The following is a 26,882-nucleotide window of genomic DNA, read 5'->3' on the forward strand; positions in this document are numbered from 1 at the left end:
TGTCACTTTTCGATTTCATTTTCCCTGCTTTGCTCAGCTGCTCTCTCTCTCCAACCTCTGAAATTTTGGTGCACTTTTTAAATCTCTGTTCTGCCTCTCTCTCCCTATTGCCTATGCATTCACAGGTATAGGCACTGCTGGCAAGGCGAGCATATATTGCCCATCCCAAATTGCCCTCGAGAAGATGGTGGTGAGTTCCCTTCTTGAATTGCTACAGTCTACGTGGTGAAGTTACTCTCAGTGCTGTTTGGGATGGAGTTTCAGGATTCTGACCCAACAATGAAGAAGGAATAGAGATATAGTTCCAAAGCAGGATGATGTATGACTTGGAGGGGAGCATGAAGATGGTGGTGTTCCCATGTGCCTTTTGGCCTTGTTCTCATCTTTCCAGGAGGTAGAGATCCTCAGATTGGAATGTTCTGTCAAAGAAGTCATGGTGAGTTGCTGCAGTGCATCTTGTAAATGGTACACACTGCTGCCACAGTGTGTGCCTATGGTGGAGGGAATGAATGTTCAAATCTGTAGCTGGTGTGCAAAGTTGGAGCTGCACTCATCCAGGCTCCTGATTTGTGGCATGTAGATTGTGGAAAGGCTTTGGAGAATTAGGAAGTGACCTGCTCTTGTAGCCATAGTATTTATATGGCTGGTGCAGTTACATTTCTGGTTAATGGTAATTCTGCACCACCACCCCCCCCCCCAACCCCATTTCAGGATGGTGAGCACAGGGTATACAGCGATGGTAATGCTTTTGAATGGCAAGGGGAGATGGTTAAACAAATAGATCGTTTTAATCAATTTGGGGTCTGTGCTTACTCGTCCTTGGTATTTTTTTTATTTTGCATTTGACAAGTGTTTTTAAAAAGATGCTTAATTTATTATTAATTTTTTTTTTCAAATACGTTTTCAGTTTAAGCTCATTTCTCATCCCTTTGAAGTTGGCTCTATTAAAAGGTACACATTTGGTTTCAGGTTGATCTTAGATTTATTTTGCTTATACAGAGTATAATAGTTAATAATTGGATGATTAGTTGTCTTTTCTCTGTCAGAAAGAGCTGGCAAATTTGATCAAATTTGATTCAAAAACACTTGGCTTTTGCCAGTTTATATTTGGATGATTGAAGTATTCCTTTAAAATAACTTTCCAGTTCCCTCACACTCTCCTATCTCTTCATAAAAGCAAAAGGTGTAATAAATACCAATGCTAAAAATCATGAGTTTGTCATGTACACACTGTCCTCACTTGTCATTTATTTAAACAATCCCAAATGAGCTAAAGCACAAATAAAACTTCAGACATCCATCACCATCGTTATTAAAACTTATGTGACACTGTTGAGTACATGCAGACCTGCAAATGTTGTCCTGTGATGGAGAGCATTCACCTATTCTGTAAACTCATACAGACATGGACCTTTATTGAGTAAAGGAATTGATGAATGGGGTCCATCTGCCCACCATGAATAGAGACATCCATCCATGCCTAGCTCACTGAACAGAACTGAACTCAGGGAGAAAAGAGACAAATGTTGGCCAGCCTCCCCTGCTGCTCGGACAGGGAAAGGAAGTGGGAGAAGATTTTTTTTTTAAAAAAGTGCTGAAGAATGCATTTGGAGGAAAAATATGACCATGGGACCAATACACCTGCTAGCCAGGGGAACAGAAAGAATGTTGCAATAAATTGAATCGACCCACAGAGCACAAACATTTTTAGGACAACATCCTCATAATGCTGTTTTTGTACTAGGAGGCAAACATGGTCAACCCATGCACATAACACACACATTTCACTTTATTCTAAACACCAAATCATCCAAACAAGCCTTAAAAATAAAACCCTGATCTATCCCTACGGCAGATGTGGTGACATGGTCATCGATATTAACAGGGAATCAGGGAGACTGTAATCAGCCAAAGCACCTGGTAAGGCTGGGGATGTGGAGACCAGACAGGAGCAGAAGAGTCCAAGCATAGATTGGGACTACTGGGACCGAAGCCTTTTTTGAGAGACATGCGGCGAGCATTCCTGCTTCTCTTGGCCTACGAGGAGTTCTAAAAGAGCAAATCTTCAGCACTTCCCTTTGGGAGCTGGCAGCTCCTGCCTTGTATCAGCTACCAGCAGCAAAAAGCTTGGGTCTCCGCCTCACCTCCTTAGTTTAGTTTAGAGATACAGCACTGAAACAGGCCCTTCGGCCCACCGAGTCTGTGCCGACCATCAACCACCCATTTATACTAATCCTGCACTAATTCCATATTCCTACCACATCCCCACCTGTCCCTATATTTCCCTACCACCTACCTATATGAGGGGAAATTTATAATGGCCAATTTACCTATCAACCTGCAAGTCTTTTGGCTGTGGGACGAAACCGGAGCACCCGGAGGAAACCCACGCAGACACAGGGAGAACTTGCAAACTCCACACAGGCAGTACCCAGAATTGAACCCGGGTCGCTGGAGCTGTGAGGCTGCGGTGCTAACCACTGCGCCGCCCTGTTCAATTCAAGTTGCAATGCCAATGACGTCATCAGGCCATAACTTTGGGATGTTACTTAAGCCTCCTATCTGTGTTTTGTGGGAGCCTAATCAATGGCCTTATCTCTGTATGTTAAAATTTAAAGGGATAGGAATGGGGTCAGGTTGCTCAATTCTGATATTTTAACCCACCCACCTCACTAACCCTCTCCTACACATGGTGGTTGGAGGGGGTAGGCAGAGAGTTGTTAAAAATCAAGGCAATGGAATTTTTAGAGATACATTACCAAGTCTGGCCAATGTCATGAGAGATTGGGTAGGCCAAACACTTACCCCACTTTCCTCAACCAAGAGCAGAGGAATGGCCATGTGTAACTGGAACCTCCTCTCTACTCTGGAGCAAAAAAGCCACAAGAGAATATTAAAAGTCCCAGCCAAAATATTCTAAGACTCAGACCATTTCATCTCCAAGATCTTCTTGCAGGCAAAAGACTGCAAATAATTCAGGTATCTTCAGTTCTAAAAGCAAGGCACAATCTCTCAAACATAAGACACCAAGGTATTCCCACCAACTCTTCTACACAAATATACATTCCCAGAAAAGACACGCATGAGCCTATATCTCCCCACCAGCTTTCTCCTCAATGAGATTGAACAAGGAACATTCACTTCAAGTGTGTTCATAATCTGGTACAAGAATGCATGCGACTTACTCTCAAGGACCCACTAGACAGAATCCACTGCCTCCCAAAACCACCTGATGAGAAGAAAGGAGACTAGCATATAGGAGGAATAAGCCAACAATCTTAACATGACCCCCACTGGGTAGAATTTCCATATTCCCTGATCCAACAAAACCACAGGCTCTGATAAACAAGTTGCTGCAATCCTAGATCCTGAGCTGCTCCGCATACAAGAACAACCACACTAAGGTACTTTAAAAATATCACCACACATAAATGTACTCCTGCCATGACTGTAATCCAAATGTACAACTGTTTCATAGTACAGAAGAAAAAAAAAACACAACATATTGTACAATGATTATAGCTTCTCAAAGTGTTGAATGCCATTTTTTCAATTTTCACGAGCAGCACTGGAAGCAAGGGGACTTGGACAGGCTAAATGACTGGGCAAAAACAAGGCAGATGGAGTATAATGTGAATAAGTGTGAGGTGATCTATTCAGAAAGGCAGAGTATTTCTTAAATGGGGAGAGATTGGGAAGTGTTGCTGTCCAAAGGGACCTGGGTGTCCTTGTTCCTGAGTCACTAAAAGGTACTATGCAGGTGCAGCAAGCAATTAGGAAGGCAAATGGGATGTTGACCTTCATTGCAAGAGGATTTGGAGTACAGGAGTAAAGATGTTTTGCTGTAATTGTACACAGCCTTGGTGAGACCGCACTTGGAGTTGTGTACACAGTTTTGGTCTCCTTATATAAGGAGAGATATACACTTGCTATAGAGGGAGTGCAACAGAGGTTCGTCAGACTAATCTCTGGGATGGTGAGATTGTGTTATGAGGAGAGACTGCAGAAACTGGGTCTGTATTCTCTAGCGTTTCAAAGAATGAGAAGTGATCGCATTGAAAATTACAAAATACTGACAAGGCGTGACAGGATAGATGTGGATAGGATGTTTCCTCTGGCTGGAGAGTCTAGAACCAGGGGACACAGTTTCAGAATAAGGGGCAGGCCATTTAAGACCAAGATGAGGAAGAATTTCTTTACTCAGAGGGTGGTGAACCTGTGGCACTATCTACCCTAGAGAGCTGTGTAAACACTATCATTGAGCATGTTCAAGACAGAAATCGATAGATTTCTAGATACTGTCATCAAGGGATATGGGGATTGTAGGAAAAAATGGCAGAGGCAGATGATCAGGCATGCTCTGTTTCAATGGCACAGCAGGCTCAGCAGGCCAAATGGCCTACTCCTGCTCCTATTTCCTATATTGCTAAGCTTCAAGATTTAAAGTTCAGTAACTGAGTAAGGGCAAGGTGGTTCAAATACAAAATCAGTGCCTCAGGATAAAAAACACAGAATTAGTTACATGAAACTGCCATCAATAGTTCAAAAAGCAAACATGCTTCAGATTCCAAATTCACAGACAATACTTATGATGCCAAGTACTGTACATATTTCAGAATGCATTAATACCTTGCATAGAACTACATAATTTATTGCAAGTGCTGTGACTTATCAGTTGCTATGAAGCTCTGTTTTGTAAAATAAACCACGATGAAAAGTAATTATCGTTGTACATTGTCTAAAAAAAAAGCAAATATTTCTTGCAAGGTATTTAGGCAAAATTCTCTACAATTTTTCTTGAACATTACCCAAAATAGTGTTAAGGCACAGGAGGATCAAGCATGCATTAGTAGCAATAATTACTATGTTTAATTGGAGTACAAATTGATTATTTTTCCACTGGATTAAATGTTAGACAAATATTTAAGCTATTATAAATCTTATTTGAATAGTATGAAGCACAATTTTGGTACATCCAGACAAGTCCTGAAGTACAACAATTAAGAGCAAATAAATGTAGCCCAGAGAACATTGGAAAATGCAAGTCTAATCATATATACATATATAAATGTACATCTTCAGAGAAAGAACATTAAATCATTTGCATTTCATTGGTAATAAAGTTAATGCAATTGTAATTTTCAGATTCAACCTCAGTCTTGTCGATTGAGAACAGAACAAAGAAATTGAACCTAAAAACATCATTCATATAATACGCTGTTGAGAGGGTCATCCAAGTTCTCACTGCCAATCAATTTTCAGCATTTCGCAGCTTACTGCCCATAATTCCTTCACTTTTTCTTCATCAAAGGCATTTCGTGAACAGGTTGCACGATCACAATCACTGGTTTGAAAAAAAAAATTGAATAGGAAGATGTTGAAATTTCCAGTTTATCCTAAACTGGGAAACAACTTCATTACAATTCTTCTTTTAACATCCCTGTAATCCCGATTTCTGAACTTGCTCCCAACCCTCCATCAATGGTGCTCTCAAATTGGAGACAAGGAAGCATATAGTCTGGTCCAGATCTAGGGAGAAAAAGTTCCTGCTTTTTTCCATTACCTTAAAAGGAGATCGCACTATTCAGCTTGGATGCTCAATGTGTGGAACTTCACAATCAAACCTTCACCTCATTGCATCATGGCACAGTGCAGCAAGATACCAACATGCAGTACAAAGAACACGTTAACCTTCCAAATTTGTCCTTTAGATATGCTTTTCCCCATTCTTAGCTACAGTTCCATTCACCCAATTGAAAATGCTGCAGCCCTGCACTCAATAGCTATACTGATTTACCCCGTTAAAACAATATGTATTGCTTTCTCTTACAAAAAAACCAACTGATAATGCGGAATACCCAATTCAATGTGGGTGTCAATTTTAAATCAGTTGCACCTCATTTAAGGGGGAAATTTTTCATCAAAATAAAACCAATTACTATTTTCAAATCAAGTTAATTTTGTATTCATGAACCAGCCCCACTAGGTCAGATAACATACTTAATTTTTTTTTTTTAAAAACAAGAAAAAACAGCTCCCTTAATATGTATCTATTCATTTAAATAGGTAATTATAATTTTCTCCAAGTGTGAGGAAAACCAAAAGTTGACCAGGTACTCCACTTCTCCTCAGCCACCGACTTAAGCTAAACCAGATTGTGCAAAATATTGGCATGCTGTTCGACAACAAGAGCTTTCTATTTATAAATAACATCCAATTCCCAAGACTGCCTACTTCCAACTCTGCATACCCCTTCTTATCCAGGTTTTTTAAAATCACCTCTATTTGATTTCTCCAATGTTCTCCTTGCTAGCCCATCAACCTTCATTTAACTTCACAACTTGTGAAAACTCAGCTGCATGTAACCTGCCCCACATTAAGTCTCACTCACTCTTCACTCCTGCCCTTGCTGACCAGGATTAGCTCCCAATGCATCAAATTTAAAATCCATGCCTTTAAATCCCTTCATAGTCTTACCCATTCTCCCCATCTGTGCAGTCAACTCCAGCCTTGCAACACCTCCTGTATACTATGCTCCAATGATTCAAATTTTGAGATATTCCCCTCCATTCATCCCATCATTTGAGAGATCATTTGACAACCCACCCTAATCTCATCCTCCCTGCTTAAAACTCCCCATCTTTGCAAGGTTCACAGCCTTTAAAAATCTTCTCAAAATCCATCTTTTCTACCAAGCTCTCAGTTACCTCTCCTATCTCAGAGTCATAGAATCATAGAGTTATACAGCACAGAAACAGGCCCTTCAGCCCATCGTGTCTGTGCCAGCCATCAAGTACCTAACTATTCTAATCCCATTTTCCAGCACTTGGCCCCGTAGCCTTGTATGCTATAGAGTTTCAAGTGGTCATCTAAATACTTCTTAAATGTTGTGAGGGTTCCTGCCTCTACCACCTCTTCAGGTAGCACATTCCAGATTCCAACCACCCTCTAGGTGAAAAAAAAATTTCCTCAAATCCCCTCTAAACCTCCTGCACTTTACCTTAAATCTATGCCCCCTGGTTACTGAACCCTCCGCTAAGGGAAAAGGTTTCTTCCTATCTAACCTATCAATGCCCCTCATAATTTTGTATACCTCAATCATATCTCCCCTCAGCCTTCTCTGCTCTAAGGAAAACAACCCTAGCCTTTTCAATCTCTCTTCATAGCTGAAATGCTCCAGCCCAGGCAACATCCTGGTTAATCTGCTCTGCACCCTCTCCAGTGCAATCACATCCTTCCTATAGTGTGGTGACCAGAACAGTACACAGTACTCCAGCTGTGGCCTAACTAGCATTTTATACAGCTCCATCATAACCTCCCTGCTCTTATATTCCATGCCTCGGCTAATAAAGGCAAGTATCCCATATGCTTTCCTAACCACCTGTGCTGCTGCCTTCAGTGATCTATGGACAAGTACACCAAGGTCCCTCTGACACTCTACTTCCTAGGGTCCTACCATCCATTGTACCATACCATCCGTGCCTTGTTAGTCCTCCCAAAATGCATCACCTCACACTTCTCAGGATTAAATTCCATTTGCCACAACTCCACCAATCTTACCAGCCCATCTATATTGTCCTGTAATCTAAGGCTTTCCTCCTCACTATACGACACCACCAATTTCCATGTCATCTGTGAACTTACTGATCATACCTCCTATATTCACGTCTAAATCATTACTGTACACTACAAACAGCAAAAGGTCCCAGCCCCGATCTCTGCGGGACACCACTGGTCACAGGCTTCCACTCACAAAAACAACCCTCGACCATTACCCTCTGCCTCCTGCCACTAAGCCAATTTTGGATCCAATTTGCCAAATTGCCCTGAATCCCACGGGCTCTTACCTTCTCAACCAATCTCCCATGCAGGACCTTATCAAAAGCCTTACTGAAGTCCATATAGACTACATCAACTGCTTTACCCTCATCTACACATTTCGTCACCAACTCAAAAAATTCAAGTTAGTCATACACGACCTCCCCCTGCCAAAGCCATGCTCACTATCCCTGATTAATCCCTGCCTCTCCAAGTGGAGATTAACCCTGTCCCTCAGAATTTTTTCCAATATTTTCCTACCACTGATGTTAGAGTCACCGGCCTGCAAGTATCTGGTTTATCCCTGCTACCCTTCTTAAATAATGGCACCACATTCACTGTCCTCCAATCCTCTGGTACCTTTCCTGTGGCCAGAGAGGATTTGAAAATTTGCGTCAGAGGCCCTGCAATCTCCTCCCTTGCCTCACATAACAGCCTGGGATACATCTCAATGGGTCTGGGGATTTATCCACTTTTAATCCCGCTAAAACAGCTAATACTTCCTCCCTTTCAATGCCAATATGTTCAAGTGTATCACAATCCCCCTCCCTGATCTCTACAACTACATTGTCCTTCTCCATAGTGAACACAAATGAAAACTAATCATTTAAAACCTCACCTATGTCCTCCGGCTCCACACACAGATTGCCACTTTGGTCCCTACTCTTTCCCTGGTTATCCTCTTGCCCTTAACACACTTATAAAACGCCGTAGGATTTTCCTTGATCTTGCCAGCCGTTGTTTTTTCATGTCCTCTCTTCGCTCTCCTAATTACTTTAAGTATCCCCCTACACTTTCTATACTCCTCTAGTGCCTCCACCGTTTTCAGCACTCTGAATCTGCCATAAGCCTCCTTTTTTTTCCCCCTGGTCCAATCCTCTATATCCCTAGACATCCAGGGTTCCCTGGACTACCCTTCACCTTAATGGGTACATGTTAACTCTGAACTCACTATTTCCTCTTTGAATGACTCCCACTGATCTGATGTCGACTTTCCTACAAGTAGCTTCTCCCATGTCAGTTTGGCCAGATCCTGTTTTATTATCTTAAAATCAGCCTTCCCCCAATTCAGTACCTTTATTTTTGGTCACCATTTCTTGGTGACCAGTCCTATAATGTTATTTTTCCATCTGCTCTTTCCCTCACTTTGCACAGCACCTTGGGATTACTCTACATTCAGGCAGCATAAACATGTAAATTGTTGTTGAAACCAGAACAGAAGTTTTAGCTTGCTGCAAGACCAAGACTTGCATCATTTTACAAAATCTCTATGTACATACACACATTCCATTCATTTGCAAGTTCAAGTACAAACTCTCAGCTATAAGGCTCACATAATGCTTTTAATTTACAACTATTGAGAATATTTTGCGTCCATCTTGAGTACTGAACAAATCTTTTTGTAAATGAGTGCTTGATGGTAATAAAAAACTGACTTATCAGAATGCCATTTATGAAACCATCTTTCCCGACAGTCAAAACTAAACACCATCTTGCACAAAACAAATAAAGTATATTAAATTGGGTTTGACCGATGGTCTTGTGCATTTATGTCATCAGAACGTGGTAGAGCTATGCTGTTCTATAAAGTGTCAGCCATGGCTTTGTTGGTAGCACTCTTGCTACTGAAATCACAAGATTCAGGGTTCAAGTCCCATTCCAGGACTTCAGCACAAAAATCTACGCTGACACTCCAGTGCAATACTGAGCGAGTGCTGCACTGTTGGAGGTCCTGTCTTTCGGACAAGATGTTATACTGAGGCTGAGTCTGCCTTCTCAGGTGAATATAAAAAGATCCCATGGCACTATTTCGAAGAGGAACAGGGGAGTTAACCCTGGTTTCCTGTCCAATATTTATCCCTCAATTACCATCACAAAAAAAAAATTATCTGGTCATTATCAAATTGCTGTTTGTGGGAGCTTGATGTGTGCAATTTGGCTGCTGTGCTTCCTACATTACAACAGTGACTACACTTCAAAAGTGCTTCATTGGCTATAAAGTATTTTGAGCCATGCGGTAGTTGTGAAAAGTGCTTTATAAATGCAACTCTTTTTTTGTTTTTCCTTCCAATAGAAGAAAAAGTACAAGGGCATTCTTCAGTAAACACCTAACTTTGCTTATTTCTGCCATTTTCACGACTGATCTATTTCAGCAATTGCACATATCACGAGAGACCAGCAACAATCAGTAATAGCATGGTTACATTAGAACAATTCAACCAGTCAGATTTGTATTTTTCTTCTGCAAATCTTGGTTAATAAAATAAAGTATTGGAAAGGCGTACCACTGAATACCAAGGTGAAGCTAGAGAAAAAGGTATAGGAAACATTGATTACACATCATTGTTTTCGTTCAGCAAAACATTGAAACACGTCTTAGTGGAAAACAACTAAATCAATTGATAGTAGTAGTTGTAAAAATTTAAGAGGCAGAAAAATGTAGGGCTTGGCAAAGAAAGAAAAGATTTCCTTAAATGCCACCAAAATGTAGTAGAATTACATCTTATGGCATAGGAAGAACAAAAAAAATTGACAATGTTATAACAACTTTAGAATCATCATGTGAGGTGATGGATATCGGTGCAATTTCCCCCCAGAACTAAATTAACTTGCTGCAAAGTTGCTTGCTTTAAAGATGTTTTGTATTTTAAAGTCGAGACAGAGCGAAGGAGTGGCAAAAGGGGTGAGGGGTGAGGGGTGAGGGGGGGGGGGGGGGTGGAAGAGGGGTAAGAGACCAGCACATCTGTGATCTGTACAGGTTTGCATTTAACAAAAGTCATTGGAGGAGTTAATGTCATTCTAACATTTTAAGAGCCTTCACAAACATAACAGTCAGGAAATTTTACTGGAAAATGTTTGTTTGCTTTTGAAATCAATGTGAGATCTATGCCTTATGAAGTTTATATATAAAAATTGAGTTATCGAAGTCTACTACTTAAAAGCATTTCATTAGCATCACCACTTAGAAAGAATCTAATACATATTTGATCACATTGCATTTAAAATTAATGGTTTACCTCTTTAAATGTTAACACAGGTTTCTTTCTACTTTTACCTGAAATATTGCCCACTTTCCTGCTCCAATCCATGAGCCACGGCACAATAAATTGTAGTTTCTGCACCATTTGATGGAGATTTGGTAAATGGTCGCAGCATTGCCAGCCCAACCCGAGCTGCAATATTCAGATGTCTGGACAGTTCAGTCCGGACCACACCAGGATGCAAAGTAAAGACCAACACATCTGTCCCTATTAGAAAAGTGAAATTAGGGCACTTGTTCCAAATATACCTTGCAAAATTATTTTCGCTCCCATTTTACAAGCTTAACTCAAATCCAACGTCTTTTTTTTTTCGTTCATGGGATGTGGGAGTCACTGGCTTGGACAGCATTTATTACCCAGCCCTAATTTCCCTCGAGAAGGTGGCTGTGAGCTGCCTTCTTCAACTGCTGCAGTCCATGTGGAGTCAATACACCCACAGTGCCGTTAAGAAGGGAGTTCCAGGATTTTAACCCAACTACAGTGAAGGAATGGTGATATAGTTCCAAGTCAGGATGGTTTGTGCCTTGGAAGGGAACTTGCAGGTGGTGGTGTTCCCATGCATTTGCTGCCCACTGACTGGCCGGCGGCTCTTGGAGGCATGACTTCCTGCCTCAAATGGGCGGAGGTCCCGCCTGAGGCCAATTAAGTGCCTGGGCCATGAAAATCACGGTATGGCTTCCAGGCCCGGTTGAGGCGGGCTCGCGACCGACGTTTTCTGCTAATGGGCAGGGCTTTCGGCCCTCCGTAAATTTACGGCCTGATTTCTTGCCAAACTCACCTATAAATACTCTACTTCAATAGAAAGGATCTCTCTTGGACAAATAAAGTAGAAAATAAAATAGAACACATTTCATATGGGACTGTTCAAATTGATTGGGTTAAGTTGAGAATGGTAAGAACTCATAAATCATTCTACATCAGACTATTGTACTTATATTCACATGCACACAGTTGTGAATTGGTGACTGCCCCAAACCATAAATCCATCATTTGGTACCACATCAAATAAATACAACTTTTAAACTTTCAATTGGATTTTGTACTTCAGCATGCTTTACATATGGCAAACAATATTGTCGTACATAAATAAAAACAGAAAGTGCCAGAAATGCTCAGCAGGTCTGGCAGCATCTGTGGAGAGAGAAACAGTTAATGTTTTGGGTCGGTGACCTTTTTATATTGTAGTACAATATATTGAATCTATAAAGAAACAGGACTTTTGTATCTACAAAAAAAGAAACTAAGAAAAATGCAATTTAACTGCCAGAAAAATTGTGCAATGCTATTTCATAAAAACAGACTTTGAGAACTGGCATATTTTGGTAAATACTGTTTTAAAAAAAGAGGAACAATGCAATTTTAAAAGGACTTTTTTGTAACTAAACAATGGTTTGTTATGACAGTGCTTCTATATTTAAGTTTTTTTTGAGGATTTATGTATTTTAGAATTACGGGCATGTTATTTGGGAAAACTGAAAAGGATTCTATGGATTTATTTAGGGCGGCACAGTGGCGCAGTGGTTAGCACCGCAGCCTCACAGCTCCAGGGACCCGGGTTCGATTCCGGGTACTGCCTGTGTGGAGTTTGCAAGTTCTCCCTGTGTCTGCGTGGGTTTTCTCCGGGTGCTCCGGTTTCCTCCCACAAGCCAAAAGACTTGCAGGTTGATAGGTAAATTGGCCATTATAAATTGTCACTAGTATAGGTAGGTGGTAGGGAAATAAAGGGACAGGTGGGGATGTTTGGTAGGAATATGGGATTAGTATAAATGGGTGGTTGATGTTCGGCACAGACTCGGTGGGCCGAAGGGCCTGTTTCAGTGCTGTATCTCTAATCTAATCTAAAAAAAAATTTCCACTTGAGTCATTGAAAATGGTCATTGGAAGATCTTTTGGGCTTGGTTTGTAAACAACCCTTACTGGAAGTCACCTTTCTTCAGATAAATACCCAGCAGGGGCTTTTTGACTTGGTGGAGAAGTTGAAGGAGAAGTGACAGGTCAAGATTTATAGGGATCAGGAGGCTTGAATCTTGAGATATTGTTCTGGTTTCACTTTGGATAGTCATTTGGAGTTTGGACAGTGTTTTTAAAAAGATTTTTTTTTTTTTTTTTTAATCAATCTGCCAAGGACAAAAGCCCAGCTCAGCCTTTTTCCATCTCTTTGAAAAGGCTGACAGTTTTTCCATCTCTTCGAGAAGCTCTTAGCAGCAAGTGTAAGAAAGAGTGTAATTTATGCTGTATTCCTCCAGAAAGGCCTGCCAGAAATCCCTGTTGCTGCACCTCTCCTGGAACGCCTACCAAACTGATGCTCAACGTCACCAGAAAAGAACTGTTCCAGGAAGATTTCAGTGACAGCTGTCTATGCATATTTGGGACGCCAGAATTAAGGGACAAATGACATCTCTTCAGGGTAGGCAGTGGCGTAGTGGTATTATCACTGGACTAGTAACCCAGAGACCCAGGGTATTTCTCCAGGGACATGGGTTCGAATCCCACCACAGCAGAAGGTGGAATTTAAATTTAATTAATAAAATCTGGAATTAAAAGCTAGTCTAATGATGGCCATGAAACCACTGTCGATTGTTGTAAAAACCCATCTGGTTCACTAAAGTCCTTTCGGGAAGGAAATCTGCTGTCCTTACCTGGTCTGGCCTACATGTGACTCCAGACCCACAGCAATGTGGTTGACTCTTAGATGCCCTCTGAAATGGCCTAGCAAGCCACACAGTTGTACCTAACCGCTACGAAGTCAATTATAAGGAATGAAACTGGACGGACCACCTGGCATCGACCTATACACCGGCAACGACAACGGCAAACCCAGCCCTGTTGACCCTGCAAAGTCCTCCTTACTAACATCTGGGGGCTTGTGCCAAAGTTGGGACAGCTGTCCCACAGACTAGTCAAGCAACAGCCTGACATAGTCATACTCATAGAATCATGAAACCTTACAATGTCCCAGACACTGCCATCACCATCCCCGGGTATGTCCTGTCCCACCGGCAGGACAGACCCAGCAGAGGTGGTGGCACAGTGGTATACAGTCGAGAGGGAGTTGCCCTGGGAGTCCTCAATATTGACTCCGGAGCCCATGAAGTCTCATGACATCAGGTCAAACATGAGCAAGGAAACCTCCTGCTGATTACCACCTACTGCCCTCCCTCAGCTGATGACTCAGTACTCCATGTTGAACACCACTTGGAGGAAGCACTGAGGGTGGCAAAGGCACAAAATGTACTCTTGGTGGGGGACATCAATGTCCATCATCAAGAGTGGCTCGGTAGCACCACAACTGACTGAGCTGGCCAAGTCCTAAAGGACACAGCTGCTAGACTGGGTCTGCGGCAGGTGGTGAGGGAACAACATACTTGACCTTGTCCTCACCAATCTGCCTGCTGCAGATGCTTCGGTCCATGACTGTATTGGTAACAGTGACCACCGCACAATCCTTGTGGAGACGAAGTCCCACCTTCACATTGAGGATACCGTCCATCGTGTTGTGTGGCACTAGCACCGTGCTATATGGGATAGATTTCGAACAGATCTAGCAATGCAAAAAACTGGTCATCCATGAGGCGGTGTGGGCCATCAGCAGCAGCAGAATTGTACTCAACCACAATCTGTAACCTCATGGCCCGGCATATCCCCCGCTCTACCATTACCATCAAGCCAGGAGACCAACCCTGGTTCAATGAAGAGTGCAGGAGGACATGCCAGGAGCAGCACCAGGCATACCTCAAAATGAGATGTCAACCTGGTGAAGCTACAACACAGGATGATCTGCATGCCAAACTGCGTAAACAGCATGCGATAGACAGAGCTAAGCGATCCCATAACCAAAAGGATCAGATCTAAGCTCTGCAGTCCTGCCACATCCAGCCGTGAATGGTGGTGGATAATTAAACAACTAACTGGAGGTGGCGACTCCACAAATATCCCCATCCTCAATGATGGGGGAGCCCAGCACATCAGTGCGAAAGATAAGGCTGAAGCATTTGCAACAATCTTCAGCCAGAAATGCCGAATTGATGATCCATCTCGGCCTCCTCCTGAAGTCCCCAGCATCACAGATGCCAGACATCAGCCAATTCGATTCACTCCGCATGATATCAAGAAACGACTGAAGGCACTGGATACTGCAAAAGCTATGGACCCTGACAATATTCTTGCAATAGTACTGAATACCTGTGCTCCAGAACTTGCCATGCCCCTAGCCAAGCTGTTCCAGTACAGCTACAACACTGGCATCTACCCTGCAATGTGGAAAATTGGCCAGGTATGTCCTGTACACAAAAAGCAGGACAAGTCCAACCCAGCCAATTACCGCCCCATCAGTCTACTCTCAATCATCAGTAAAGTGATGGAAGGAGTCATCAACAGTGCCATCAAGCGGCACGGCTTTGCAATAACCTGCTCAGTGACGCTCGGTTTGGGTTCTGCCAGGGCCACTCAGCTCCTGACCTCATTACAGCCTTGGTTCAAACATGGACAGAAGAGCTGAACTCCAGAGGTGAGGTGCGAGTGACTGCCCTTGACATCAAGGCAGCATTTGACCGAATATGGCATCAAGGAGCCCTAGCAAAACTGAGGTCAATGGGAATCAGGGGGAAAACCCTCCGCTGGCTGGAGTCATACCTAGCGCAAAGGAAGATGGTTGTGGTTGTTGGAGGTCAATCATCTGAGCTCCAGCACATCACTGCAAGAGTTCCTCAGGGTAGTGTCCTAGGCCCAACCATCTTCAGCTGCTTCATCAATGACCTACCTTCAATCATAAGGTCAGAAGTGGGGATGTTCGCTGATGATTGCACAATGTTCAGCACCATTCGTGACTCCTCAGATACTGAAGCAGTCAGTGTAGAAATGCAGCAAGACCTGGACACTATCCAGACTTGGGCTGATAAGTGGCAAATAACATTCGCGCCACACAAGTGCCAGGCAATGACCATCTCCAACAAGAGAGAATCTAAACAACTCCCCTTGACATTCAACGGCATTACCATCACTGAATCTCCCACTATCAACATCCTAGGGGCTACTCATTGACCAGAAACTGAACATGTGCAGCCACATAAATACCATGGCTACAAGAGCAGGTCAGAGGCTAGGAATCCTGAGGCAAGTAACTCACCTCCTGACTCCCCAAAGCCTGTCCACCATCTACAAGGCACAAGTCAGGAATGTGATGGAATACTCTCCACTTGCCTGGATGGGTGCAGCTCCAACACTCAAGAAGCTCAACACCATCCAGGACAAAGCAGCCCGCTTGATTGGCAGCCCATCTACAAACATTCACTCCCTCCACCACCAACGCACAGTGGCAGCAGTGTGTACCATCTGCAAGATGCACTGCAGCAATGCACCAAGGCTCCTCAGAACGCACCTTCCAAACCCGCAACCTCTACCAACTAGAAGGACAAGGGCAGCAAATGCATGGGAACACCACCACCTGCAAGTTCCCCTCCAAGTCACACACCATCCTGACTTGGAACTATATCGCCATTCCTTCACTGTCGCTGGGTCAAAATCCTGGAACTCCCTTCCTAACAGCACTGTGGAGCTACCCACCCCAAATGGACTGCAGCGGTTCAAGAAGGCAGCTCACCACCACCTTCTCAAGGGCAATTAGGGATGGGCAATAAATGCTGGCCTAGCCAGCGACGTCCACATCCCTAAATGAATAAAAAAAATCTTTTTTTTTCAAGAATTAGTATGTATTTGGCCTAAGTATTCTTTTAATTTTATTTTGTAACAGAGCTCCCAGGAGAAAATCGCTATTTTTATATTAACCAGTGTGTGTGCGTGAGGGACCAAGGTAAAAAGGAAACTCTCATATTTCAATCTGTGTGTTAATGTTTTGCTTCATTACTGGTTTTATAATAAACTGATTATTGAAGAAACTAACAAAAAACTTAGTTGGTCTACTTTTTCTGGGATAAAGAGTAGAGTCTATCATTGACTGTATTTTTAACTGGGTAAACATCTCAATATATGTTGTGACCTGTGGAGAAGTGGAACTAGAAAAGACAGTGCACTGCTTAAAGCTTGGTTGTAACAGGTTACAAAATCCGACTGCTTCCATTCATGCAATTCAGTAATTTCTTAGACTACTTTAAACTGGGCTTTACCTTGGAGTTTTCGAGCCAGTTCCCTTGTAAACATAATATTGGCTAGTTTGCTCTGTGCATAAGCTTTTACTGAATTGTAACTCTTTTCACTATTTAAGTCATCGAAATTAATGCTTCCCATTTTGTGCGCAGTAGAGGAGACATTGATGATACGAGAGGGAGCAGATCGTTTTATCAAATCAATCAGTAAATAGGTTAATAAAAAGTGACCTGAAAAAAAAAAATACAAAACATTCAATTTCACCATTTCAAAAGCACTTGGGAAACTGATATACAAACTCCTCACAACAGCAGTTTTTATTTACATAGTGCCTTTAATGTAATGAAATATCTCAAGATGCTTCACAGGAGCATTGTAAAACAAAGCAGGACTCCAAGCCCATAAAGGAGCTTTAGGACAGATGACCAAAAGCTTGGCCAAAGAGGTAAGGTTTAAGCAGCGACTTATAAGGAGGAAAGAGAGGTAGAGAGATGGAGGGGTTTAGAGTGGGAATTCCATGGCTTAGGACCTGCACAGCCACCAATGGCGGAGCAATTGAAGTCGGAGATACTCAAGAGGCCAGAATTAGATGAGCGCGGATATCTTGGAGGGTTGTGGGGCTGGAGGAGGTTACCAAGATAGAGAGGGGTGAGGCCATGGAGAGCTTTGTTACAAAAGGATGAGAACTTTAAAACTGAGGCGTTGCTCAATTGGGAGCCAATATATATCACTGAGCACAGGGGTGATGACCGAATGGAATTTGGTAAGAGTTAACAGTTTTGAATGACAAGTTTACAGAGGATACAATGTGGGAGGCCCATCAGGCATACACTGGAATAGTCAAGTCAAGGTCACAAAGGCACAGATGAAGGTTTCAGCAGCAGATAAGCGGAGGCAAGGGCAGAGCAGATGACGTTACGATTTCACGTTGCCATTTGGCACTTCGAGGTTCTCTCTTTTATCCCTCTCCTAAAAGAGCATGTACACGTTTTTTGTACTTTTTGATTCTGCAATACATTTCTTTTTAAGTAACAGGACCCATCTCTTTTCCTCTTCAGAAAGCAGCTCATATGATCGCGATCGCTTTCAGTCTGCTCCAGCCAAACCAATTTTTTCTTCAATACTATTCAGGGTTTATGACAAGGTGAAACTAGAACTAAATCAGATCTTTTGATGAAGAAAAATGGTAAAGATCATTTTTAAACATTTTGCCTTTGCAAAAATGTAGGGTCCAGCACTCAACAGACAGAAGTAATAATGCAATAACACCCATAAAACTGCAAATCCAAATTTGTACTATGAGGGAGATAAAGGGAGATAATAAGTTTTTGCTTCTTTGATTTATCAAACTATTTATCAAAGAATACTTTAGAAAACCAGGATGATTTTCTGTACTTAAACTCACCTAAATGATTGACCCCAAATTGCAGCTCAAAGCCATCTGCTGTTTTGGAATAGGGGCACATCATTACTCCAGCATTGTTGATCAAAATGTTAAGCTCTTGGTATTCTGATAGAGAAAGAGAGGAAATGTAGTCAGAAGCCACTGTATTATCTTTTAGAATTTAACATTAACCTACTGATTATTGTAATGGAACATTTTACTCAATATTTTAAATCTGGTTACCCCTTTAAAAAAAAAAGCATGCAGTGGAAACATTTTTTGATGTACTACTCAAAAGCATGCACATGAAGAAAGTGTAATGTGGAATGATAATATCTAAATATTGTCAGTAATATACTTACACATTCACAACTAATTAGAGATGATTCTGATGAGAGGACATCAACCTGAAATGTTGGGCTGAATTTTCCCAGCCCTTTGAAGACAGTCTGGGAGGCGGGAGGGCTGGCAATTGGGTGAGTGAAGGCATCTGGAGGGGAGACAGATGTGTTCCCACTGCCATAGTATATTGCCAGCGGGTTTACTGAATTTCTGCCTTCTTCTTGTGATTTCTAACGCCCCTATGGTCAATATCAGCCTGTGACTGGAACATGGAGAGGTGGGGGTTGGGGGCAGTATCAGCTGCACTGTCAGGCAGCACCTGTTGGGAGCTAGATCCTCCGCCAGAGAGGCTCTGCAGGTTAAGTTTGAAATTGATTTTTCAGGTTTTCGCGTGGGCCAGGAAAAGCAGATGTATTCCTCTGGGCCTCGCAAGGAAGTTCAGGGACTGCCTTGAATCAGTCTAAAGGCCATCCCTCCACCGCACCGCCACCAGCCCCACCACACCGCCAAATTGTTGACACTTACTTTGCACCATGTGCCATCCAAGCACTGAGATCCACACGGCCTCCAAATCCCTGGGTTTGCTGGGTTTTACGGCCTTGCCCACAGCTTCCTTGCAAATATTGAGATGTATGACTCTATGAGGATGGACTCCCACTCGTAACACTATAAACCATTGTGTTCATTCTTCTAACTGTGCAGATTTGTAATCTGCACTTTTTTTTGGAGGGGTGGAAACTTTTCACAAAATGGCACACCGAAATAAAATGAGAATGTATTACAATGACAAAAAAAAAGCATACCTTCGTTGATTTGTGCAGCAAACTCCCGAATAGAATTGGTGTCAGCTAAATCCAACCTCTTCACTGTTAGTTTACTATTTCCTGTTTCCTCCATTATTTCTTTAACTGCAGCCTCACCTTTCTCTATGTCTCTGCAAGCCATGATAATCTGGGCTCCTATGTGTAAAAGAACATATAATACAAGGATAAGAATAGAAAATAAAACCAAAGATGGCCACTGAACTTCTGCTCAGGATTCCCACAGATATTATCATCATGTTTCAGCGAACAATTTATATCGTTGTTCGATTCAAGATTTATCTTTTTAATAAAATACAAAATTAAGTACAACAAAAACAAACAAATACAAGTCCAAATTGGGAAAAAAAAAGAAATAAGAACCTATCCTTAATGGGTTTGACTTTAACTCTCCTTGCCTGGTGAAAACCAGGCTGGGCTCAATGGGTTAAGTGGGGAAAATGCCCACTCTTGCCCCAATCTAGCCAACTACAATTCTGAACTGCAATTGGCAAGGACATCCACCCCAAGTCAGAAGAATCCTATTTTTATATGGCCTCCAATGACATAAGTGGGGGCCTGATAGGTCATTTTAATCTGAGGCATGAGTGGGGGAGCAGCAATGGTCACACAATACCGGTCAACAGCAGCCAGCGCCATTGGAGATCCAGGAAATAAACACTGGGAATACAAGATAAATGGTTCTGAGTTACAGAACAACACTGAGGATCTGGGTCAGTGGCATGTTGGTGTTTGTGGGTAGTGTACTGAAACCAACTGCAGTGTGGCAGCAGTAAGTAAGGCTTGTGGGATGTATCAACATAGGGATAGAACACAAATTCCAGGAGGGGAGAAGCAGTCCAAGCATTAGAGACAGTACAAAAAAAAGGGTGATCAAACTAACACTTAGTTTAAGACACATGAACTAAGAGAGGTTGAAGAGCCTGGAATTGCTTACCCTGGAGAACAGATGGCTCAGAGGAGCTATTGCCCTAGTATTCAGCAGTAGTAGTGGAACAGCTAAACTGAAATTCTGTTATATGTTTGAGATTGCCATAAACTCAATCTGGGGTAATTAATTTTATTTTTAACCTACAGTTGAAATTTGAGTCACAATTTATGCTTCGCTGACAAACATCATCCTTTATGCAGCAACTCAAAAGTCACAGTATAACTCCACCAAAATTTCCTATCGTGGCACTTAAATTATGTTTGAATAACCCTATGAAATTGCCTCCAGCTCATTTCTTAGTAGATTTCAAACATTTATCTGCAAAAACATTTTTTGATGCCTGTTCCATTACTGCAAATGATCATTCCTCATGTTCATTCATCTAGAAATTCACCCTATCTCTTCCAGAAAAATCACAAACATCTTTATCTGACTGGAAGGATATTTTGATGAAGGTAAAGTTAGATCAACTAACAAAAATTATTTCTACAAATATTACTGTGCAGTGAGATGATCTCAACATATGATTTTAAGGAACTACAGATTTTGAACTGAACTACATCTATAATCAGAATTCTTCATACAAAATGCAACAACCCAAATTAACAATAATTCACTTGTAACTGTATTGCTCACGAGTTAGCAATTTATTGAACTAATCATATCCTCTATATTTTACAATAAAATTAGTTACCATATTGTAGCTATTTTAAATATTTATATGTTATGCAAGATATGTAGGGTTAGGAATAAAAACAGAAAATTCTGCTGACAGGTCACAGACCTGAAAACTTAACTCTACTTTTCTCTCCACGGATGCTGCCAGACCTGTTAAGTATTTCCAGCATCTGTAGTACTTTGCTTTTGTATGCAGGATTAGGATTTGGTTTAATCTCATATGATTTAAGTCTTTTTTCTTTCTTTTTACTTAAGAGTATCTTGTAAATTTGTATTGAAATTAGAAGTACTGAAATGATTAAAGTTGTTCTTTCTCGGAATGCTTTAGGGTCTCATTTATAAGGGTACTGTTTAGTTGACACTGTGCTTTAATTATTTGCTGAAACATAGGATATAAGATTTGTCTTTTGAAGCAGTTGGCCAGATGGAACAATGGGAGAAGAAGCTAAAAACAGCTGGTATCTGTTGTTTTGTAGAAAATACATCCTATGAGCCTTGTTCAAAATAACCAGGCCATGTCATAATCATGTATCAATGACAATGTTTTGTGAGAAGCAGACTATAAGATCTCAAGCTTTACTTTAACAATTTATTTATTTATATATACAGCACTGAAACAGGCCCTTCAGCCCACCGAGTCTGAACCGACCATCAACCACCCATTTATACTAACCCTACAGTAATCCCATATTCCCTACCACCTACCTACACTAGGGGCAATTTACAACGGCCAATTTACCCATCACCTGCAAGTCTTTGGCTGTGGGAGGAAACCGGAGCACCTGGTGAAAACTCACACGGTCACAGAGAGAACTTGCAAACTCTGCACAGGCAGTACCCAGAATTGAACCCAGGTCCCTGGAGCTGTGAGGCTGTGGTGCTGTGGTGCTAACCACAGCGCTGCCCGAAGGTGATGCCAGGAGTGGTGAGTGCAGAGAAGAGCAGAACTGGAAAGGTAGAACAGCAACAAATGTTACTTCTCTACTGAGGAAAGCGAACACATGGTCGTTTAGTTTTATTTCTCTTATTACTACTGTTTAAAAAAGGTACCAAGCTGAACTTTCCTAGACCCGTGGAGGCGGGTTAGGTGGCAAAAAAGGGAGCAAAGTTGGAAAGTAGCCAAGAAATCTTGCCACAGCTGGGGGTCAATGCAGCACAGGCTACCTACCCATTAATGGGCCAATTGGAGGCAGATCGATGGTGCCAGTGGGATCTTCCTGACAGCGGATGGTGGGGGCCATCAATGCCTCCTCTCAATCAGCCCAGCATGGACCCACTGGGAAGCTAAGTTGTGTGTGCACCACAGTACCACCCACAGAGACAGAAGACACAGAAGTGATCAGAAGATGAAACATCAGAGAGAAAAAGAAAACAAAAAGCAATAGAGGCATCAAGGACAAAACTTCCTTGGACTCACTACGAACAATGGCATAGAAGCTTCACTAATGCAAAAGTACTGGCAAATAAATGTGAAAAATACAGTGTACAACTATTAAAAAAGTCTACCAAATAGGGGTCAACCACTCATATTTCTGCATGTAGAATATTTATTCAATTGAATTATTCTTTCCAGAGTCAATTAAACAATTACTGGTTTTCTTGCAAATCTTTACCAACTGCATGAAGCATGGTTAACAAAACATTCAAAAATTCTCTCTTTCTGCAAGCACAGTAATTTTGAAAGAAAAACAGCAATGAAACAATCTATGCTGACCGATTCTTCTTAGTCATCTTGTTTTAAGTTTAAAACACATTATAGTCCCATGTTGTTCAGCATTGGCACTGAGAACACCTAACTCTATCACTCCACCAGTGTCGTGATCCCTCTACTGCCTCCACTTGTCCAACATCGAATAGTGAATGAGCCAAAATTTACTCCAGTTGAACACTTGGAAAATTGAAACCATTGGGCTGAATTTTGTTGAGGTCCTGGCATCAGGATCCATGGTGGGGGGTCCGGAATATCATACTGGCAACGGCCCACCAGAAGCCTAAAGCTGGGAGTGCTGGCCCCGATCTTCCTTGCGGCAGCGAGGCTCCGTGGTGGTCCCACCCCCGGCCACTCAGCGATGGGATCCGATTTTAAATATTTAAAATTAAGCAAATGAATACATTTAAATAAAATTGACACCAATCTTGTTGGCCGCCTGGGATCTTCCGTGCAACAGCTGGCACTCACGTGCCTTCACTTTCCCGTCAAGACGCCAAGGTGGGGAAGGCGGGAGCTTAGGACTTTTAGTGTAGTGTGTGTGGGAGAAAAACGGGGTCAAATCAGCATTTATAGTGTGTGGGGGGGGGGGGGGGGGAGGGCGGGAAAAGGGGTGACCTCTGCACTTTGAAGAGTATGGGGATGGGAAAAGGTCAAATCTTGCATGCAAGTCCTTTGGCAGGTGAGGGAATGAGGGTAACTATTACATACAAGTGTTATTGGTTGGGGGGAGAAAGAGAAAGAAAAAAAGGAGCGATTTTTTTTGTGGTGCACTGGGGGAGGTACGGTTTTAAAATATTTACATTTAGCGGCAGGTCTGGCTGCCCTTTAAAAATGCGCCTGCAGAGGCAGCTGATGCATTGCTGGTGTCGCAGAGCCTGCCCCCACCATGTGATTGGTGGGGGAGGGTGGTGACCCGACCAGTGCATCATCCTGAGCCGCCGTGCGTTAGATCGCAGCCGCATTGTAGAACGCAGGCTACCATTTCTTTCCCTTGCTGCCACTCCTAACGGCAGGAACATTAAATCCAGCCCATTGTTTGTGACTCCCACCATAATCCCCATAGCTTCACCACTGATGCCATTCCTCCTCCTGGCCACAGTCTCAGATTGAATTAGACTCTTCGCAATCTCAACATCCTAATTGACCCCAAGTTGAATTTCCAATCCTATATTCTCTTCATCACAAAGACCATCTACTTCTACCTCTAATATCACCCATCTCAAACCCAGGTTCAGCTGACCATCCACGTTCATCCTGCTTAAACATCAATTCATCCAAAACTCTGCTGTCCATATCCCATGCTACATTAAGATTAGCTCTCCCATTACCATTGTGCTCACCAACATACCTTGGCTCCCAGTTTCCCAATACCTCAAGTTTAAAATGTTCTGTGTATTCATATCCCCTTCATGGCCTAGTCCTTCTCCATCTATGTAATCTTCTGCAGCCTACAAACCCTTCAAGAACTTTGAGTTCCTCAGACTCTGGGCTTGTGCATTTATCAATGGCGGTCATGCTTCCAGCCATCGAGGCTCTAAAATTCCCTCCTTAGACCTCTCTAAATCCATTATTGCCTGAGTCAGAAGGTTGTGAGTTCAAGTCCCACTACAGAATTTGTGCAAAAAAGACAAGGCTGACACTTTAGTGCAATACTGAGGGAATGCTGAACTGTCAGAGGTGCCATCTTTCAGATGAGACATTAAACCGAGGCCGCATCTGCCCTCTCAAGTGGGTTGAGAAAAACCCTTGGCACTATTTCGAAGAGCAGAGGAATTATTCCCACTGTCCTGGCCAATTGTTATCTTGCAATCAAAAAGGTACAAAAACAAATTACCTGGTAATTATCACATTGCTGTTTGTGGGAGTTTGCTGTGCACCCAACAATAACTAGACTTCAAGAGTGCTTCATTGGCTGTGAAGTCTTTGGGATGACCTGTGGCTGTGGAAGGTGCTATATAAATTCAAGCTTTTCTTTTCTTTCCTCCTTTATCCAATCTTTCAGTGATCCCTCCTAACATCATCTACAGTTTGGGAGTGATTTTTGTCAGATTACAATTCTGAGAAGCCCTTGGGATTTCATTTTAAGGTGCTATATAAGCGAAAGTTACTATATTATGGGTCTGATATTCCAACATAAAAATTATACTACTTCGCCTTAGGTGAGCTTTACACATTAAATTTATTCATTAAAACAGATATGAACTTGTATTTTCTGTGGTTACAGATACAGTCTGACAGTTTAAGATATTAAAATGTGTACAATAAATGCATATTACAAGACACAGAGAAGTTAGTCATTTCAGTAGCTTACTACTTAAAACAAGCTGTGCTCAAAGAATCAGTGTAGGGAAATGAACATTTTGCACATTAGTATTAAACATCCCTAGATGTGTTTGTGAAAGTTCAGTGATGATGGGGACGAGCTGCTCCTTGGTCTCTTTTTTCTGCTGTTTCAGCCTCCACTATTTGGTTCTTACTTTGGTAGAGGGGAAGAAGCTGATTAGCAAGTAACTGATAAGTGTAGTAAGTAGAATAACTTATTACACTAACAATAATTAGTTTGTAAAGCTAAGGTACAGCAGGGCAGCTCAGCAGAGTGGAATGTGCCTCCTGTGGCGTGTGGGAAGTCGTGGACACACCATGCGTCCTTGACAATCACATCTGCAGGAAGCATCACTGACTGCAGAAGCTTGAGCTCCGGGTTTCAGAGCTCGAGCGGTGATTGAAATCACTGTGGTGCATCCGCGAGGTAGAGAACTACGTGGATAGCATGTTTAGGGAGGTGTTCACACCTCAGGTTAAGAACGTGCAGGCAGAGAGGGAATGGGTGACCTCCAGGCAGTATAGAGAACCAGGCAGGTAGTACAGCAGTAACCCAAGTCAATCTTGCTTGCTAAATGGTTTTCCATTTTGGATACTGGCAAAGGCGAGGGTTCCTCAGAGAAATGCAGCAAGAGCCAAGTCCGTGGCACCATGGGTGACTCAGCTGCACAGGAGAGGAAGAAGAGTGGAAGGGCAGTAGTGATAGGGGATTCGTTAGTTAGAGGAAGAGACAGGCATTTCTGTGGCCGCAGACGTGACACGTTGCATCCCCGGTGCCAGGGTCAAGGATGTCACAGACCAGCTGCAGGACGTTTTGCTGGGGAAGGGCAAACAGCCAGAGGTCATAGTCCACAGAGGGGTACCAGCAACACAGGTAAGAGGGATGAGATGCAGAAAGCAGAGTTTAAAGAGTTAGGGGAAAAAAATATATAAAAAGCAGGACCTCAAATACAGTACTCTCAGAATTACTCCCAGTGTCATGTGCTAGTGAGCATAGGAAAAGGAGGATTAAGTAATATAACATGTGGCTGGAGAACTGGTGCAGGAGGGAGGGCATCAAATTTCTGAGGCATTGGGATCTGTTCTGAGGTAGCTGGGATCTGTACATGATAGATGGGTTGAACCTTAGCAGGACCGGGACTAACATCCCATTCCCGCAGGGAAATTTGCTAATGCTGTTGGGGAGGGTTTAACCTAAATTGTCAGGGGGTTGGGAACCTAAGAGGGAAGTAAAACTGGTATCAGGAAGTAGAGAAGGAACAAGAAAAACTGGAAGGCAGATGAGATGAAGGCAAACATCAAATGGGATTGTAATGAGGAATAAGGTTAAGAGTACTCTGTCTGAATGCACACAGCATTCACAACAAGATGGATGTTTTGAAGGCACAAATAGAGGAAAATGGATTTTTTAAATATTCATTCATGGGGTGTGGGCGTCGCTGGCTAGGACAGCATTTATTGCCCATCCCTAATTTCCCTCGTGAAGGTGGTGGTGAGCTGCCTTCTTGAACTGCTGCAGTCCATGTGGGGTAGGTATACCCACAGTGCTGTTAGGAAGGGAGTTCCAGGATTTTGACCCAGTGACAGTAAAGGAACGGCGATATAGTTCCAAGTCAGGATGGTGCGACGTGGAGGGGAGCTTGCAGGTGGTGGTGTTCCCATGCACTTGCTGCCTTGTCCTTCTAGTTGGTAGAGGTCACGGGTTTGGAAGGTGTTGTCTAAGGAGCCTTGG

General features: G+C 42.5%; 1 protein-coding gene across 1 annotated transcript in view; it reads right to left on the reverse strand.

The window, feature by feature from the left end:
- Positions 1–972: 972 nt before the first annotated feature.
- Positions 973–26,882, reverse strand: part of LOC137347249 (retinol dehydrogenase 12-like) — a 44,326-nt gene continuing 18,416 nt past the window's right edge. Inside the window, exons 3-7 of the mRNA XM_068011555.1 lie at positions 19,491–19,646; positions 18,367–18,471; positions 16,982–17,191; positions 10,874–11,066; positions 973–5,344 (exon numbers count right to left, since the gene is read on the reverse strand). Of these exons, the coding sequence (XP_067867656.1) occupies positions 5,242–5,344; positions 10,874–11,066; positions 16,982–17,191; positions 18,367–18,471; positions 19,491–19,646 (767 nt within the window). The 3' untranslated portion in view covers positions 973–5,241. The remainder of the gene's footprint in view (positions 5,345–10,873; positions 11,067–16,981; positions 17,192–18,366; positions 18,472–19,490; positions 19,647–26,882) is intronic.

Source organism: Heterodontus francisci, chromosome 2, assembly GCF_036365525.1.
Source record: "Heterodontus francisci isolate sHetFra1 chromosome 2, sHetFra1.hap1, whole genome shotgun sequence".
Classification (NCBI taxonomy): Eukaryota; Metazoa; Chordata; class Chondrichthyes; order Heterodontiformes; family Heterodontidae; genus Heterodontus; species Heterodontus francisci.